Genomic DNA, 18,233 nt, shown 5'->3' on the forward strand with positions numbered 1-18,233 from the left:
TTTTTAACGATTGATATTACAATATTTGCTGCAAGTAAAACATATATTAAATAAATAACTCGTAAATGTATTTTTACTACCTGAATTATTGTAAATTGAAAAATTAACAGGGTTGGGGAAAAATAGACATTAAAATAGATATTATTGTTATTATTATTATTATTATTAATTAAAATAGATATTAAATAGACTATAAATATTTTTATGTTCTCATGAAATACAGAATTTGGCCAATAAATTTTTTTTTAAATAATAGTTACACATTGGCATATGTAGCATTTCAAATATTTTTAACTACGTAACATCCATATGTGCCAAAAAATAGTTTATTTGCCAAATTCTGTATTACATGAAAAGATAGAAATATTTATGGATTATTTACTATTTCCGAAATCGTTTTTCCCAAGCTCTGAAAATTAGTGATCCGTCATTTTGACAGGTTCCGTAAACTTACCGTTAATATTCTAAAAATCATCATCCTACGATGATGTTTCGCGGAGTTATCAGCGGTCAGAGTTGGTCAATTTTTATCAAAAATTTTTCCATGCTATAATTTTGTCGATGCGGTGAAAAAAATATCCGAAAATAGAAAAGTGTTTTCGGCGGGAGTTTTCGTTGCAGCGAATCTGTCTACTTACAGGGGTGAGTGGCGGTGAAGGGGTACTCAAGGGTTGGTGGTAATCGCGGCGTTGGAAGACCTGGGGGGCAGTGGTAGCAGAACATTCCGCCAGCCCTGGCCACCGTGCCGCCCCCCGGCCCCCCACCACCACCGACTCCAGGCACCTGAGGCTGACTCGTCTGTTGCTGTTGTTGTTGCTGCTGTTGCTGTTGCTGGTGGTGCGGGTGGTGGTGGTTATTGTTCGGTTGATGGGCGTGAACAGATCCAATCTGCAACCACAAGTTTCTGACATTGTGAATCATGCTCGTTTCTGGGAAAGTTCATTAAAGACTATTGCAACGCCGCGCACAACCGTTCCCATGGCGATTTCTGACAATAAGTGAGTCAGAGACAGATGACAGAATTTAATAATTGATTATAATTGTTCGCGCAATAGAACTTTTATTAGAATGAGTGGCGCGTACTTCGTTTTGCGTATCTATTTCTCATCGCTTGAGCTTATTAGGTGGCGGACGGCGACTGGCTCCAATTGAATGTCCAATCGGATAGTTCAAGATTTTAATTAAAAATTCGTATGCTGGCCGGGGTGCTGTAGTTATTTCGATGTACAAGTTAGTTCTAGGGAAGCATAACAATTCATTTTCGAATATGTGCTGGAGTAATGTTTGAAATTTCATTTATGTGAGTTCACGCGGAGTACAGTCATTTCTTCCTAATTCGCGCTCAGATTGCGCACAAAATTCGACAATTTGGGAAGGGAGATACGATTATTCGAGCCTTGCGGCTCGTTTTTATAGTTACCAATTGTCAACAACTATAAAAACGAGACACAAGGTACGAATAATCGTATCTCCTCTTCCGAAATTGTCCATTTTTATGCGCAATCTGAGCACGAATTGGGGAGAAATTACTATACATTGGAAATGATATTCAAAAATTGTGATCAGTGTACAGTGTACAAATGATTGGCTGAGTATATTAACTGTCACTATCTTTTTGTTATGTTAGTCTAGGAGCACATTGCAACATTCAAAATGTTTCTTTTTATAAGCTCTAGGCCATATCCGGCCCATAAGCAGAATATATGTATACTAATGTAAGGCTATCATTCTCACAGTAGAAACAGACAGGTGTGGTCAGACGTTGTGCTTCGATACAATTCAATATTTACTTATTTAGATTTATGAAATCTACGTCTACGTCTCTGAAACTTTTGTATCAAGAACAGTTTATTAACTAATTTAATTTAGTGTTATTATTAGTTTTATTTAGTAATGATAAGCATTTTTATTGAGAAAATCGAAGAACTAATTCCAAAAATAGTGCAAAAAAATTCGCGTAATTGATTGTAGTTTAGAATCCAACCCCAATCCCAAATTTAATTAATTCTTAGTCAATGTAAATTTTGTTAATAATTAGTTAATGTTGATGCGAAAGATCACGTTTTAAGAAGAAAAGCGTGTTGACAGTATCTTTTAAAAGCTTATTATGAACAGTGATTTTTTGGTTTATTATTATTCTTACTAATGGTTAATTAAATTTTCATTTAAATTCCAACTTGTTAACTACTAATTTAAATAATTTGCAGTTTATGCTATGTGTGTGTGACGGAAAATTGATACGTAAGGATTTGAATGGATGTGACCATATTCGAAAAACACCGTATGATAAGTGACCCGAAAGTGAACCAAGTTGATACTCTACTTATTTGAGCGGCATGCGAAAGCAAAAAAAAGAAATTGGCGTTATAAAATCGCAAATCTAATGTACAATCATTTCTTTAATGTATAATCATTTCTTTCGTAACGTACACAAGATATTATTCGACTTAATGATTTCACTTCATATATGTCTAAAAAATAGACATTCTCAAATATTTTTGATTATGAAACTAAAAAATTATATTATCACATAGAAATAAAAATATTTAAATTATTATTCTTAAAACTTTTTATTTGTGATGTATTCTTCTTTAATAATATTATAAAGGGTGTCTCATCATCTCTGTTACAAGCCGAAATCTCTGTTATTTTTTATGCTACATAAAATATCAAAAGAAGAAATTGTTTGATTGAAACAGATACCTATCATGGTTGAAACTATTTTATCCTCAAGATGATTTCTTCAAAGTTTCAAGAGTTATGTAACTACATATTAATATTATATTAATATTATAATATAGCTGAAGTCACAAGGCGAAACCAATGACGTCTCATTGTTAATACGAAGAAATAAGAAATGTTTCGAATTCTCACCTTGAATTGTATGAAGGATAAGGTGAATTCTAAGACGAGATTATGAAGTCGATATGCATCAAACCGATCTTACAGTGTCAAATTACTGTACATTAAGTAACTACTGTAATTGTATCGTTGCTAATGAGCCTCAGGTTGTTGCAACTTTAATAATAAAAAAAGAAAATAAATTGTGTGGAAAATATTATTGCAAATTAATGTAAATATTAATCAAACAAGGTATGCGTGTGTGTGTGTGCATCAGCTTGTTTTAGAAAATATTGGGGAGTACTAGAGCTGTAAATATCAATAAAATAAAGGGATGTATGTGTGAGATTATTTTATTGAGAATTGAAAACTCGGTACAAATGCTAAATGGTGAGTGTGAAAGAACGTTTCGAGGAAACGTAGCTTGAAATGGGAGAAGACGAAGATGGTTGAACGTGAATGAATGATCGATTGTATGTCACGTGTTGAGAGACGTTATATATTTTCGACCAATTAAATATTTACTATAGTTAGTGTCATTCGAATTACGTTATTATAAATCCAACGGGTCACGACACACATACATATTTACGACAACCAGTGCATTAAAAAGAAAAAAAAACAGTCAAAGAAGTCCAGACCCCCAAAACCCTCCCAGTCGCGTACTCGAGACTCGCCAAGACCCGCACACCTCGAGTCTCCTCGTGCTGGCGAGCATCCGAAGACCCAAGTCGTAGGATCCAGGTCTCTGAAACGATTTCTCGTAGCGTCCAAATCACCCCCGAAATTCCATTTACTCCCAGCGAAAGGAGGCTGCAACGTGCATACGTAAAGCGAAACCCGAGCCGGTAATCCGTCGTCGTGGAAGGTCAGGCAGCCGAAACGAAAATTGGCTGAATTTCGTTAAGTTTGGCAGCAATTACTTTTGATACCCGACACGCGGCCGTAATTGCGTTGGGCCAAGCAGAAGCAGTAGAGGGGTAATAATTCGCTAATATCAATTTCAAATTTCAATTAGTATCATCTCGACGTCTGCTCCGCCCCCTCGAGCTTCTCTCGCGCCCCTCGTCCCGCGTCCCTCGGTCACCCGCGCCACCTCGTTCTCTTTCTCTCTCTCTCTCTCTCTCTCTGACTCTCCCGTGGAACAGCCATCCCCGTCGCCGCTCTCCCTTGGTTCCCGTGGACCCCAGAAGAGCACGGCATGATCTAAAATTCAATTTGTCCCTTGTAGCGGAGCCGCAAAGGGTGAAGGAGAAAAGGAGACGGGCGGAAGACCAAGAAGAGAGAGGAAGAGAGAGAGAGAGAGAGCGCGCGCGAGAGAGAGGAGTAGGAGAAGGTGGTGGATGAGGATGGGGTGCGTCAGAGGGGATAGAACGCCAAGCAACGCGGGCGGCGGGGGTGGGCATAGTTAGAATACACCGAGTTTAAAGCCACTCGCGTGCACGCCGTTACGTAACCAGAGATACGGCCCTGTAGGCACGCGCATGCGCGACACGCCGACCCATTATAAATTGATAACTACGCCGTTTATTAAGTTCCACGACCGATGGCTGCTTAGGCAAAGAGCCCTCCACGCTCCTCGCCGATACACGCATTATTTATTTACGGGAGTTTACAATCCCTCTAATGGAGATCGGCGTAATCGGCCGCCCATACGGCTGCTACTCTCGCTCGCCCGTCCCCGTTTCACCCGTTTCACCCGCTCCGTAATCGTGAACGGCTACCCTTCGCGATGCCACCCCTGTCGTGCTCTCTCTCTCTCTCTCTCTTAATCGTGTTTCACCCGCTTTCGAAAATCCGCGCGTACCAACCAGCCCGCTCGCGGAAATCGGAAGTAGACCGGGCTCACCGCCGGCTCTCGATTATCACGGGGTAGCGGCTGCGAGCTGATTTCGAAAGGGATGCATCGGAACATCGGATTCGTGCACGCGGCTCTTGTCTCCCCGACGTTTATTTATAAAGGTCGTGTCGACGTCGACGCCATTAGCGACCACCTTTGCTTTCGTTACATCCTAGTCCACTGTTGTGTGGACATCGTTGCCAACTCCATGGATTTTCAACGTTATCTCCACGGAGCTACGGTATTTCAGCTGAAATCTAAAGGATTTTGTTCTGTGTGTATGTCAAATAATAATGAACTATTTATTATTTGCACGGAATATGTAATAATCTTTAGTTTCACTTTTGAAACGTCCGCTCTTTTCTACGGTTTACTACGCGCTCCGCGCTTGTTAATCTCCTCTGATCATTCCTGCGTTCCTTTGTCTATTTCAAAAAATATCACATCGGCCAAGGTATCCGTTAATGCCAGGAGTGGCCAAAGCGCCACTATTCCTAGTCTGATATTCTGTCTGATATTATCTACAGTCCAAAAATTATGGTACTTCCGCGAAAATTAGAGATTACTGAGGTCATTCGAAGCAACCTTTTCCTTTACAAAAATTTTCTCCGAGGCATCGTTAACGAATTATTAACGAAAAACACTGACCAATGAGAGGCGAGCTCGGATGACGCGAGGCGGCACAGCCAACGAGCGTACGAAGCCCAGTGACGCTCATTGGCTCGGCCACCTAGTGCCAGCGCGAGTTCGCCCCTCATTCGTCATCATTTTTCGTTAATAACTCGTAAACGATGCCTCGGAGAAAATTTTTGTAAAGGAAAAAGTTACTTCAAATCACCTCAGGAACTCCTCATTTCCCAGAAATACCATAATTTTGAGACACCCTGTATATTTATTTTAAATTTAAACTTATTTTTGGCTTTAAAATACTACTTTTCTTGCGATTACTTAACACATACGATGTTGCTAGACCGCCGCTTATAATTTTAAAAAACAGGTCGCTCGTAGTGATCAAAAGTTAATGTCGACAGATGCCAACATATGCATGTACAAGAATTGAGGTATTACTTTGTAACGAAGAACTGCTATTTATTAACAATAAATATAGGTGCATAACGCTGTTAAAAACGGGGCGTACGCCACGATGCGCGCGGATTTTCGGCTACGGAGGAAGCGGTTGGACGTCGCACGAGGCGGTCCACTTGCCTTCGAAATGTCTTTCAATTGTTCCAACGTATTCGATGCGTTCGTGAATCTATTCCTATACTCTACTGTTCCAAAACTCGTCGACAGATTTCTAATCCTTCATGCTCTTTTTTCATTTCAATTCTGCATACAGCAAAGAAGTATGCAATACAGAATAGTTCAGTAAGAGATTGCAATTTCGTATCTGTGTTATTTATTCAGATATGGAGGAGCTCTACTAACAAAAATATTTCAGTATAATATGGCTAGGAAAAAGGAACTGGAGACATTATATTTTTATATTATATAGTTTTTATATATTAGTTTGAAACAGTTCGATATTTTCAATAAAAACGTATTCACCTGTGTGTACGTGGAAAAATTAGTTTTGGAGATATTTGTATGAGAATGTGTGTTTTGTACGAAAATTTGGACCGTGAAATTCATATTCGCGTATATTAGGAAACTTTTTAATACCATATTTAGAATAATAACGCAGAGATTCGGTCGTCGAAGCAAAAGAATTCAGGACTATTGGAATAAAAAGATAAACATTCGAACTATTATATAAAATGGCCAACAAATAGTCCAGACTTAAGACCAGCTTAATTATTATTAATATACTGGATATCTAAGAAGGATCAAATGGATGAAAAGTGTTCGTATAAAAAATTGTGTCTGAAAATACTTCATTGAAAAGATATAAAAACGTTCAAAATTTATAATAAAAATACGATAGAAACAGAAGATCAAGTTTGGGAACGTACTCCAAATGCATTTACCATTGACTTAGTAGAAGTTTTGTTCCTACCTTTCTGGTCACCCTGTACATTTACGTAGTTCAACACATTTTTACAGAAAACGTCGAGATGCTTCAATTAATGTATAAAAGAGTGTACCATTCTACTCTAAAACAGTGAAGGTGACCTTGAAATCTCCTTCACTTCTCCAGCGTCAAAAAGAATGATTATCGTTATACTATTGACCACGCTGTACCGAAGTACTTCCTTTAGTAATGTATTTTCATATCTGCAAAAATAATGGAGATATTGTAGTGTCAGTTGTTATCGGACCACCCGGTATATACAGTGATGTGAACAATTATAGACTCGAAATAACTTTTACACTTTTAGTGATATTTAAACGAGAAAACTTAACGATATCTCATATTAGTATATTCCTCTTCTCTATTACTTCTAATATGGAAATATCAAATATATTCTTTTTCTTGGCTTTCGTTTAAATATCTGTCAAAATATAAAAGTCACTTTGAGAGTCTATAATTATGCCAATGTATAGTTTCGTCCACAATTTATTGGGTTCGCCGGAAAGTACGTGCTGATTTTGTCAAGAACATTCAAAGGCTGTTTTTGTGCTTTTATTTTGTTTACTTTCGAGTGAAAAAATTTCATGTATCCTATATTCGATAAATATAAAGCGATAATTATGCCCGAAATCAATGCAAAATGCACAGCAATTGGTCACCGCGCAATAACCACCCGCGCTATCCTGTATCGTTAAGAAGACACATCGGTAACATCGACGATTTAATCGGCGATCGATAGTCGCATTTCTACCTCGAGGATTGAGTGCAAGGTACACAAAGTACGTAAATCTAATGCTAACAGTGTAGATCAAATCGGCCCCGGCAGTCGTGCGTCGCGTCATTGCTCGAACGTCCGCAGTGGGAGACTGAGCCATCGCGAACCAGTGACACCAATAAAAGGATTAGTCGATTTGTCGCAGGTAAAGCAGGTCGAATCACCGGCGGTGCGCGGGGTGGTTCCCTTCATACTCGATCTCCCCGCAGGCTCCGGCACTCGCGGAGAGCTAGAGACGCGTAATGACGGAACATACGCGCCGACATAAGGGACGAAATGTAGCGAGGCTAATCCACGATGAGTCCCCGAGGGTGTCCCCTGTGCCTCCGTGTCCCCTCCAGCCCTCGAGATGGGGGAGGAGGGGGCTGGCGACGCGGCAGGTCTTCGAACCCCCTAACTAGACGGGCATACGTGACCCCATATCCCCCGAAAATAAACCGGCATGCGGTCCAGGGGTATATTTGCGGTGTTCAACCAGCCGGCCGAAACATTATGCCAGCGTTTTATTGTGCGACCGTCCGACTGCACCCCGCCAATAAGCGCGGAAGGGATTGTGGCTACGAGCGAAGTGTGTTTACACATCGGCACACGCGCTGGATTTGTTACACGCTCGTTATACTCGCTGCTCTTGTTAGCCGTGCGATCGCGTAATCGGCTGCTGGCGGCTCGCGGGGATTCTTTGGCGCGAGGAAATGAAATCGGAGGAATCTTCGACTCCTCGGATATCGTGAATTTGTGCGTCGAATTTAGCGGGCCTGTGACAATATCGAAGGAATTCGCGGCGGTAAAGATTTTAACGAGTTTCCTTGACCCTTTACAGTCGAAGTTATCTTAACTGGAAAGCCAAAAGGTGTTTTCCGGTCTACAAGGTGATCCATTTAAATGAGGCCACCTGAATATCTCATTATGGGCGCACGAAAAAATGTTTTGTATGCTATTTGAATGGTTTGAAGAAGTCATTGTATTGCAAACAAATATATTTTTCTATGATAATTTTTTCGGAGTTTACGAAATTATCGATGTTTTTCTGCGTATAATTGTATAATTGTTTATAATTGCATCGTGTAGCTGATGTAGAAATACGTTCAGATATGTACATTGCATGACCTTGAAGTGACCTTTGTGTTTAAAAATTAAATGGAAACGAAAAATTGTTGTCCATCGAGACTTTAGAGACGAAGACGTCGTTCGGAAATTTGTAAGTATAAATAAACATGTTTACTATCACGAAACCTCATTTTGAAATTTGTAATAAATTTTTAACACTATGCCGTTCGGTAGCACCACGCTGGTGCCATGCAAAAACTATTTGTTGTATGCCGGTGGTATCACTTTGGTGCCATTTTAAAAAACTGAAATAACATTTGAACTATATTTCTTGGGTCTTAAAAGGCAACAAACTAACTATAGCATTGTACTTATTTAACTAAAAATTAAGCACGAAAATTCTTGGATGACTTATCTTAATTTTAGTAATTTATATTACCGCCATCTTCGAAATTCTTTTTTAAATCTAAAATTTCCAAGCTATTATGCCGGCGTCGAACAAAAGAATCATATCTAAGATCTGCGGACGGCATAGTGTTAATAAAAGATGCTTATCTTTTCTGCTCCCATATGATTCGATGCAATTTGCACATATGAAAATGAGCCTATTGGCAAGTGTAATACTCGCACTTTTAATAGCTTTTTAGGTATAAATAAATCTGATGCTGTCACAATTATCTTGAAAAATAGTATAACAATTTATATAATAACAACGCCTCAGACTCGCTACTCAAGTGCAAAGGGTTATTTTATAGTAGAACTACCGATGATTGTCGTACAGTCAGGAAGAAATATATGTGGTTAACCTTTAAAACGTGATAACTTTTTTAAAACGGGACTAAATGACTTGAATTTTTTTTAATAATAGAGGAACTAGTCTACTAAACAATTACTAAAATGCTTTTTCTTAAATTTTACTATGACTTGAAACGACAATAAAAATAAAAAACTCACGTTTTTTAACTTTTTTATCCGTGCCTGTAAGAAAAATTCAAAAAATGCATTTTGTAGATCTTGATAACTTATATGCATGTTGAATATTTCGTCGAAATTGGTTGACGTTGTTATGAATAAATTGATAAATAAAGTAATAAATGATCCTAGGCATAGTTATCAGTAGGGCTGGGGAAAGCAGTAAATATGAAATAGTAAATGGAATGCAAATATTATATATTTTCTCATCTGTATAGTTACACATGGAAATAGTATTGTGAAATAAGTATTTCATTAAAATGTAGGAAAATAATATTTCATCAAATAGTAATATTTCATAGAATAGTATTTAGAATAATGGTATTGCAACTAAGCAAGCTTTTAGCTTTTTATAGTACCATGTACTATGATACAACATAAGAAATGTGTGTAAACATATACATCTGTGTTCAGAAATATTTGCAGGAAATATAGTATTTACTCGAATAGAAGATAGCGAGTGACAGTTTCGAAATATGTTTAGTTTAAAAATTTGTGTGTTATTTTCAGTTCATTATTTTTTATATTTGAATCTGAGTGTAAGTAGTAAATGGTATTTTCTAATGATTTAAACATTTAACGAAATAGTATTTCCAAATAGTATTTCATTTAAGCATTATTTCATAATGCTATAATGCTATTTTATATTGAATTATCTTAAATTTTCTTCAGCCCTGCGTGACAGTTATATCTTTGTCAGAAAGGTCCGCCTATAGAGTGTTAATGAAAAAAATACAAATAATCATGAACACGTCACAATGCCTAAGCATTTTCTTTAATTTATATTCCATCGACCTTTGAATGTCAAAGCTTGGGTTTATTTTGTCCCACAATATCAAAGTGGTCATTTAATTTCTGATGATTCGAGTGAATTAAATGAACAGAAATAAGAATAATGTGTTTGCAAGAAATACCTTCAAATTTATGCTCATAAAACATGAGTAATAAAACTGTGATTCGTTCGAAGCATCGTCGCGATTAAAGGATTCTATGGGATACGAGTGATTCTCGTTTATAATGCATTTTTAGTATCTGTAGACTTGACTGTACCTGTCAATAAATTCCCACTTTTCTATCATTATAATTCGACGGAAAATACGATAAATTTACGATTCTACAAAATTACGATGAATACACGATAAAAATATGAAAAACAGCACTGGCATTACGGTTCTATTAATGAAATGAAACTTTGAAACCAAATAGCTAAAAATGCTATTTTGCCAGAAACTTCTTGAGCGACAGGTGGATCTTTCTGACAAAAATATAACTGAATATGCCCAGGATCATTTATTATTTTATTCATCAATTTTCGTCGACATGTGCTTTAAGATACTGTTTTTAAACACGTTGGTATTTCATGAGGCACATGTGTAAATATAAATCCATTGTCAGAAAAAGATAAGCCAATACAACCTGTGAATCATTTTAAAACGAATCAAATCGTTGCAAGGAAGAAATTTTCACCACACTCGTGCGTTTCGAATTTGAAACACGTTTGTAATATATTTGTAATAAATGAGATGATTTACGTTTTCTCTGTGACTTCGCCGTTTCGCACTTTTGACTGCTGTGAACCGGATTATCGAATTTGCATCTTATTTATTTGCGTTTCATTAACGCTGTTCCGCTCCGGCAAAGTCCAAGGGTACTAGTTTCTTGGTCAAATAAATGTTGCACCGTACTTGAGGAGAGGATGTTAAGCTACAGTAACTCAATAACACTGACCCTGCGCAATTGGAACTACGGTGTAACAAGATATTCCGACGTGTACCCAAATAGTTGAATACCGGCATTACCGGATGTCCATAATCCGGGTTACCGAACCATTGGATGTGTATATTACTTACACCGCAGCATGGGGCTAACATCGCCAGTAATTTTCGTAAACTTCATAATGAACTGGTCGGTATTCGTATGCGTTAATGTTAATGTCCGCGTCAGCATCGACAAGCGCCGATGGAACAATTTCCATATTCGCACGCGACCGACGAAAATAAACTGACGGTTGGAAAAATGTTAATAAAACGAACGCTGACGAAATACGTTTGCTAATTTCGTGCAAATATACCGCGAGAAAATTATAATTTTCTTAAGAATAAATGGCGAACAATCGATTTAAAAGTCTACAAGTTGCTATGTTTTTGGTTCCTTTTCTTTATATTTATTTATATTTATTTATTTCATCATTCATATTTATTGAATAAAACGCATTACTCTGTTTTATTCGGAAACAAACAATTATGAAAATAAAGAATTGTGAAATAGATTATGATTCGCGCCTCGAGTTGATTCGGAGCCCATTGTGGAGCGACGCTGCTGCGTCGTGTGCCCTTCTAACCTAAAATGTGGGTTCTAGCCACCGTTTTGCCAGCGCTACGTATCGTTTTTGTGCGTTATCGTTTGTTCTACAGGGTGTCCCAAAATAATTGTACAAGCGAGAAATGAGAGATTCTTGAGATCATTTGAAGTAAGTTTTTCCTTAGCGAAAATGCAATCCGTGGCTTCGTTTTCGAGTTATTAACGATAAACAGTGACCAATGAAAGGCGTGATTGGCTGGTGCGAAGCGGCCGAGCCAACGAGCGGTCGAGAAGCTTGGTTCCGCTCAGCTGCCCCGCGCCAGCTGATCTCGCCTCTCATTGGTCACTGTTTTTCGTTATTAACTCGTAAACGAAGCCACGAATTGCATTTTCGCTAAGGAAGAAGTTACATCAAATGACCTCAAGAGCCCCTCATTTCTCGCTTGTACAATAATTTTGGGACACCCTGTATAGTCTCAGTTATAAACTGTATTCGTCTGCTGTTCTATATTCCACGTTTGTAGTTCCTTTGTTCCGTATTAAATACATTTATTATAACCTCATACTGCGCCATTAAATTATTTAACGCGAAAGTTTCCCATAAGGATGTAAAGTAATTTATAATGTATCTTTTAATAAAACTGTTCTCAATTTAGTAAAATATGCAGGATAGAAATATGCGGAAGGCTCATATTTGTAGACGGTCACAGTCTTTGCTAATACCATGAAAATATTCCTTCGAGGGGTCGTCTAATGTCGTAAAGACACAGAGTGTCTTACATTAATTGCCATTTGATGTAACTACAACATTTAAATATACATTACAAATAACTTCATATCATCAAAAGATTATTAATATTCGCTATACATTTGTGGGTATATAAAAAAGTTTCACTTCAAATCGTTCCTTTTTTTTGTTTATTTCTGAATAAAAATATGCAATATATCTTGTTCGATAAATATAAAGTTAATTATGACCGAGAAAAGACCACAACAATTGATCATTCCAGAGTAACGGACTCCTCTGCCCCAGTGGCTTGATGACAAAAAATATGAATCCCTAGTTTAATTTTGGGTCAGATATACCGAATGCTACGTACAAGGGTTAATAATCGCTCGATCACAAAGCACAACGGTTACACCAATTACGTGCTACAAACGACGATAGAATGGGAGCCACTGGGCTAAACAATGCGTCTAAGTTACCCTATTCTATTAGCACGCTCTATTAAAATCGCGTGATCACTAATTCAGTAAATCCTTCAATAAACAGCATCGAGCCAAGTTCCGCAGGATGGTGGAAGGAGGAGTGGCAGCGATGGAATCACATTGTAGACATAGTAATACTTGTTCCAGGACATCGCAGCCCCTTCGCGTCAGAGTCGAAACCGAAGGGTGGCAGCGTCGAGTGCAAAAGGGGGAGGCTAGCGGAGGGAACAAGCGTGGCGGCAAGCTAATTATAGAATTATCGCTTTTAATTGCGATTCGTGCTATTTGCGCAATGGTGCGGCGGTGCAGCGCGATTGTCGTCGCGTGCCGAATTATTGGATGTTGACGTCACCCGATGCGGCACCGCTTTGCACGTAATTGCCGGCACCAATTATGCAATTAGCGCCGCTCTCTAATGAGCGCAGTGTTATACACGCGGAATCTAAACACCCGGTTATTCGACGACCGTACCATGCACGGAGCGTCGCAAACTTTCATAACGATCGTTCACTCGTTGCACCAGTGATCCGGCAAACAATTATTTGTTCGGCCGAAATTCAACTCATCAACTTTCGTGTTTCAACAAAAATAACTAATAATAAATTAATAATAAAATTAATAATACATTTATTATATATATTACATATTACATATTATATATTATATATATATTTATTTGTTTATTTTGCTTACGTATTAATTACTCAGTGATCATATAGAGCGATATTAATTATATATATAATATTAATATATATAATATATTATATATATGTATATATATATATATATATAACATATTACATATTATATATTATATCTTATATATATTTATTTATTGATTTATTTATTTTGCTTACGTATTGATTCCTCAATGATCACATACAGCAATATTAAGGCAGAAATATGAAAGTAAATTATAAATATAAAATTATAAATAAAGACTTATTATATTGTAGATTACAATTAACGTTTATATTGACATGGGTAACTATAACAGAAAAATATAACAAGTCATATAAATTTACGATTTCAAAGAAGAAGACGACGTTATCTATGTTGTCATCGTCTGACTTCTGTTCTTTCTTTGGAGGGGGGAGGGGGAACCCTGTGAACATCAGCTACCAGTAATTTTGAAGGTAAAATTTTGAAAATACGTATTTTCATAGCATTTCTTACGACAAATTCAAATATGCAGATGCGTTAATTTTGAAAATATAATTTTTAAGTGAGGAAACAATTTTTTACAAGTAGACCATTAAAATAAGGTTGATCTTCGACAATTTCTTTTTAACTTGATACATCGATGAATCTTTACGTCATTTTCCATACATGTTTTCTGGCATTACAATGTACACAACTTTTGTTTTTGTTATATTTTATCGACGTTTATACTGAAATATTGTGCCTTGTTCTCCATGAGCCTCCTATCCTAGAACGAAAAAAGAAACGAAGTTGCAACACTACAGCGCCACCTCCAATTTTCACACACTTCGAGGTTTTCCGCGTCGTATTTATGCTGGAAAAGAATCTGTTAATTATTTCATATAATGCCGCACGGCATTCATTTAATTCGATTTAGTAATTTTTGCCGTAAACGTATAAAATTCGCAGAGTAATTATATCGGAGTTCTCTGTGCTGGAAACGTTGTCTGTAGAATGCGTACAAATTACTCGAATATTTCAGCATTTTGATAGACGGTGAATACGGGAAGCGATAAATTAATATGACGATTGAACAGGCAAAATTATCAATTAAATTTAATAGAATTGATGTTAACTTTAATGTTGATATTAGCGGTAATTAATATTAATTCGTATTAGTATAAATATATTGATACCTTTATTACCGTTTCAATTTGCAATTCTACTACGTTTCTGATTTCTATTAAAATTCTGATACTATTTGGATTATGGAACCGCTTTATGGTAATCTATCGCATCAGCACGATTCGAATCGGGCACGATTTGGTTTAATATTTAAAAGAAATATTACACTCGTCATTACAAATTAATCTTCTGAAATGATAATATACTTGTTGTGAAACCGATCAGTCACTTAAAACTCACATTTGTAGAAACAATAATTACATCATAAAACAATAAACAATAATTTAATATACACAAAACAATAATTAAATATACGTAAAACAATAATTACAATAACTATAACAATAGTTACAACAATAAATTACACAATACGCAAAACAATAATTACACCATTAAAAAAAAAGTAAATCGCAGAAACAATAATTACACCATACACAAAACTGAAAATCGTAAACAGTAAGAACAAATTCCATGGACAGATAAGATAGAAGTTCAATGCAACTTTCGAAACTTACTTGAACTGAGAATTAATGTTATATTACCTTTTTATTGCCTTCACATTTTTATTCGTTCTACATACTTATCTTTTCACTATTACTACAACTATTATTAGGTTATGTTACTACCTCAAAATTCCCATGTTAATCGTTATTCTATAATATCGTTAACGTGAACCATAATTTAAATATTAATCAATGTCTATCTTGAACGAAAAAATATGTATGTATAACGGCTCCAACACATTGTAAAATTATCATTCCAAATATATAAATGTTAGTTGCATTAAATTTTCTGAAAATTGACTCTAATCGTATTAAAGATAAGGAATTCTGAAAATCTTATAACCTTAAGACGTCAGCTATTTTGTTTGAAATCGCTATCTTAAAAGCCTTTCGCTCAAAAAATAGATAATAATATGGAATATAAGTATATCACGCAAAAATTAATTAATTTTTAATTGTAGACAAGCAGTGATATCTTAGATAAACAGATCGACAATTAAAATGTTAGAAATTCAAACATTTTCTGTGTCACTAGTGAATGATAATGCAGGAATTAGATGATATTTTTTTGTAATATTATATAGGGTGTTTATTTGCACACTGAAATATCTTCGTTATTTTTGCTAATGTAAAAAAATATGCCAAGACAACTTTGTTTAGTTCAAAGCTAAGAATATCGATAATAAAAGACGATAATATTATTGTATTTCTGTAATTAAGACAAGTTAATAATAGTTAATAATAGTTTATTTTCTTGTTACGAAAAGCATAATTTGTGTATTATTTTCACCTTTTTTTGCAACGTGTTCCTTAAGTTCTTTTTTAACAAAATCAGGACAAAATCGCATCAAATCACCATCAAACCACTATCAGAAATTAAAAAAATTAGTCTCCAGATCTTATCAGTTTTGAAAAGTTAAAGTTTTGATTCGATCCTGAAAATTACCGACCAAATTTTATTTAAAAAATTCAATATCTTTAATTGAATAACTTATATAAACATAAGTTATAAATATTATAAGTAAAATTATTCTAAGGGTACAGTAACTAGGGTGGCGCACAGTAATTGTTACGCTTACGCTATCCGCCCTTACACGAATCTCCTCGAAATCATTCAACCAATGGACCTCTAATCAAAAAATATAATTCTCTTCCAAAATACACTCGTCTCGTCGCGAAGTCAAAAACCGGCTGCTCGTGCGCAGTAAACGTGAGAGTGAACGGGGTCGAAAATAATTGTTGAAAATCAAGCAGACCATAAAATTAATTACACATAACGATTCGTTCGCATTCAATTATCCAATGACGCAACTGGCCTTTTGTTTGGAGACAAGCAGTTAATAACAACCGTAATCGGAATTTATGGTACCCTGATTGGAGCACCGTTGGCGAGCAATCACCACCGGAGCCTCCTCGATTATTCTTATTCTTATTATTATTATTACTACTGTTATTATTACTACTACTATTATTATTATTACTATTATTATTATTATTATTACTACTACTATTATTATTACTATTATTATTATTATTACTACTACTATTATTATTACTATTATTATTATTATTACTATTATTACTATTATTATTATTATTATTACTCATATCGCGCTTCGACCGGACCGAATCGAGATTCATGGAAGAAGCTGCTGCCCGCATTCTGTCGGGGCTCTAATTACTTAAAATTCGTGGAGCGTCAATCGAGGGCCGGTCGCGGGTTGCTGGAAAACTTCACTGAGACGCGATTAACGAAGATTTCATTAGGGACAATATTGCGGTGGCATCGGCGCTCGTTGACCGGCGCGGCGGGTCCTGGTTTCTTTATTGGCCGGTCTCGGGGAATAAATTGGAGGGAATTAATTAAGCGGCACAAATTGGATGCAGCGCGTTAGCCCTTATTCTTGGATGATACAGCTTAATAAGCGTCTCCTTTTGTGCGCCGAGCGGCCAGCAGCCCTTCGCTCGCGCCCAGGCCGCGGATGGAATGCGGGACGAGGAAGCGCAAGGTCGAAGGGCAAGGAAAGGAAGTTTCTGCGTGCTCGGTTAATTGTATTTATCGCGCCATGAGCCAGCGGCCGCGTCTATTTGTGTCGGCACTTTACCGACCCTTAATTCGCGTCTTCGCTTCTGCGTAAGCGAAATATTTTAAGGAATTGCGTGAGAAAATGATGGTTTCGTAACGGAATTCCACGATCGATTACGCCCCACGGAACCGATCCATTTGCAAATGGAACCTGACCGTTTAAATGCTACCGAGTAAAGTGGAAGTACCCTTTATGGAACACCGCTGAATCGTGACCCTCCCTTGAAACGCTAGTACAAATAATAAAATACAAAATAAATAGAGTTCTTTAGAAATAATTATAAATTATTAACGTATTATAATTATTATAATTATTCGTTGTTATAATTATACATATCTTGAAATTTCCGAATAAACTAATTCTTACATTTATATATATATATATATATATATATATATATATATATATATATATATATATATATAAAATAATTTATATACTTACATCTTTATATATTTTTTATTTAATTCAAGAATAAAATGATTATATACGATTGATATTTATACAAGATAATACAGGAGACTTATTATTAATTAATTAATTATTAATACAGAAACATTCAGTGTTTAACAGTTCTAGCATTTTCCAATGATTGCTTAAATATCGACGTTAATGTAATGTGTAATGTCTTTTTTAAACAATAATACGTATCACAAAATATAAATAAATTCAAACTTGTGTTGTTATATACTGTATCAATGCTAAAATACTTATATCTTGACATTATAACCATAACTATAACTTAAATAATACCTTAAACGCTATAACCTTATCCGAACTTGTGCGATTATATTGCTACAATGGTATAAAACTGTAACAA

The 18,233-nt window shown here is 36.0% G+C and overlaps 1 protein-coding gene across 2 annotated transcripts in view; it reads right to left on the reverse strand.

Moving 5' to 3' along the window:
• Positions 1-18,233, reverse strand: part of Drgx (Dorsal root ganglia homeobox) — a 142,372-nt gene that overhangs the window by 60,410 nt on the left and 63,729 nt on the right. For both annotated transcript variants that reach the window (XM_033472540.2, XM_033472549.2), the window contains exon 2: positions 639-888. In XM_033472540.2, the coding sequence (XP_033328431.2) occupies positions 639-723 (85 nt within the window). In that variant the 5' untranslated portion in view covers positions 724-888. The remainder of the gene's footprint in view (positions 1-638; positions 889-18,233) is intronic.

Source organism: Megalopta genalis, chromosome 4 (assembly GCF_051020955.1).
Source record: "Megalopta genalis isolate 19385.01 chromosome 4, iyMegGena1_principal, whole genome shotgun sequence".
Classification (NCBI taxonomy): Eukaryota; Metazoa; Arthropoda; class Insecta; order Hymenoptera; family Halictidae; genus Megalopta; species Megalopta genalis.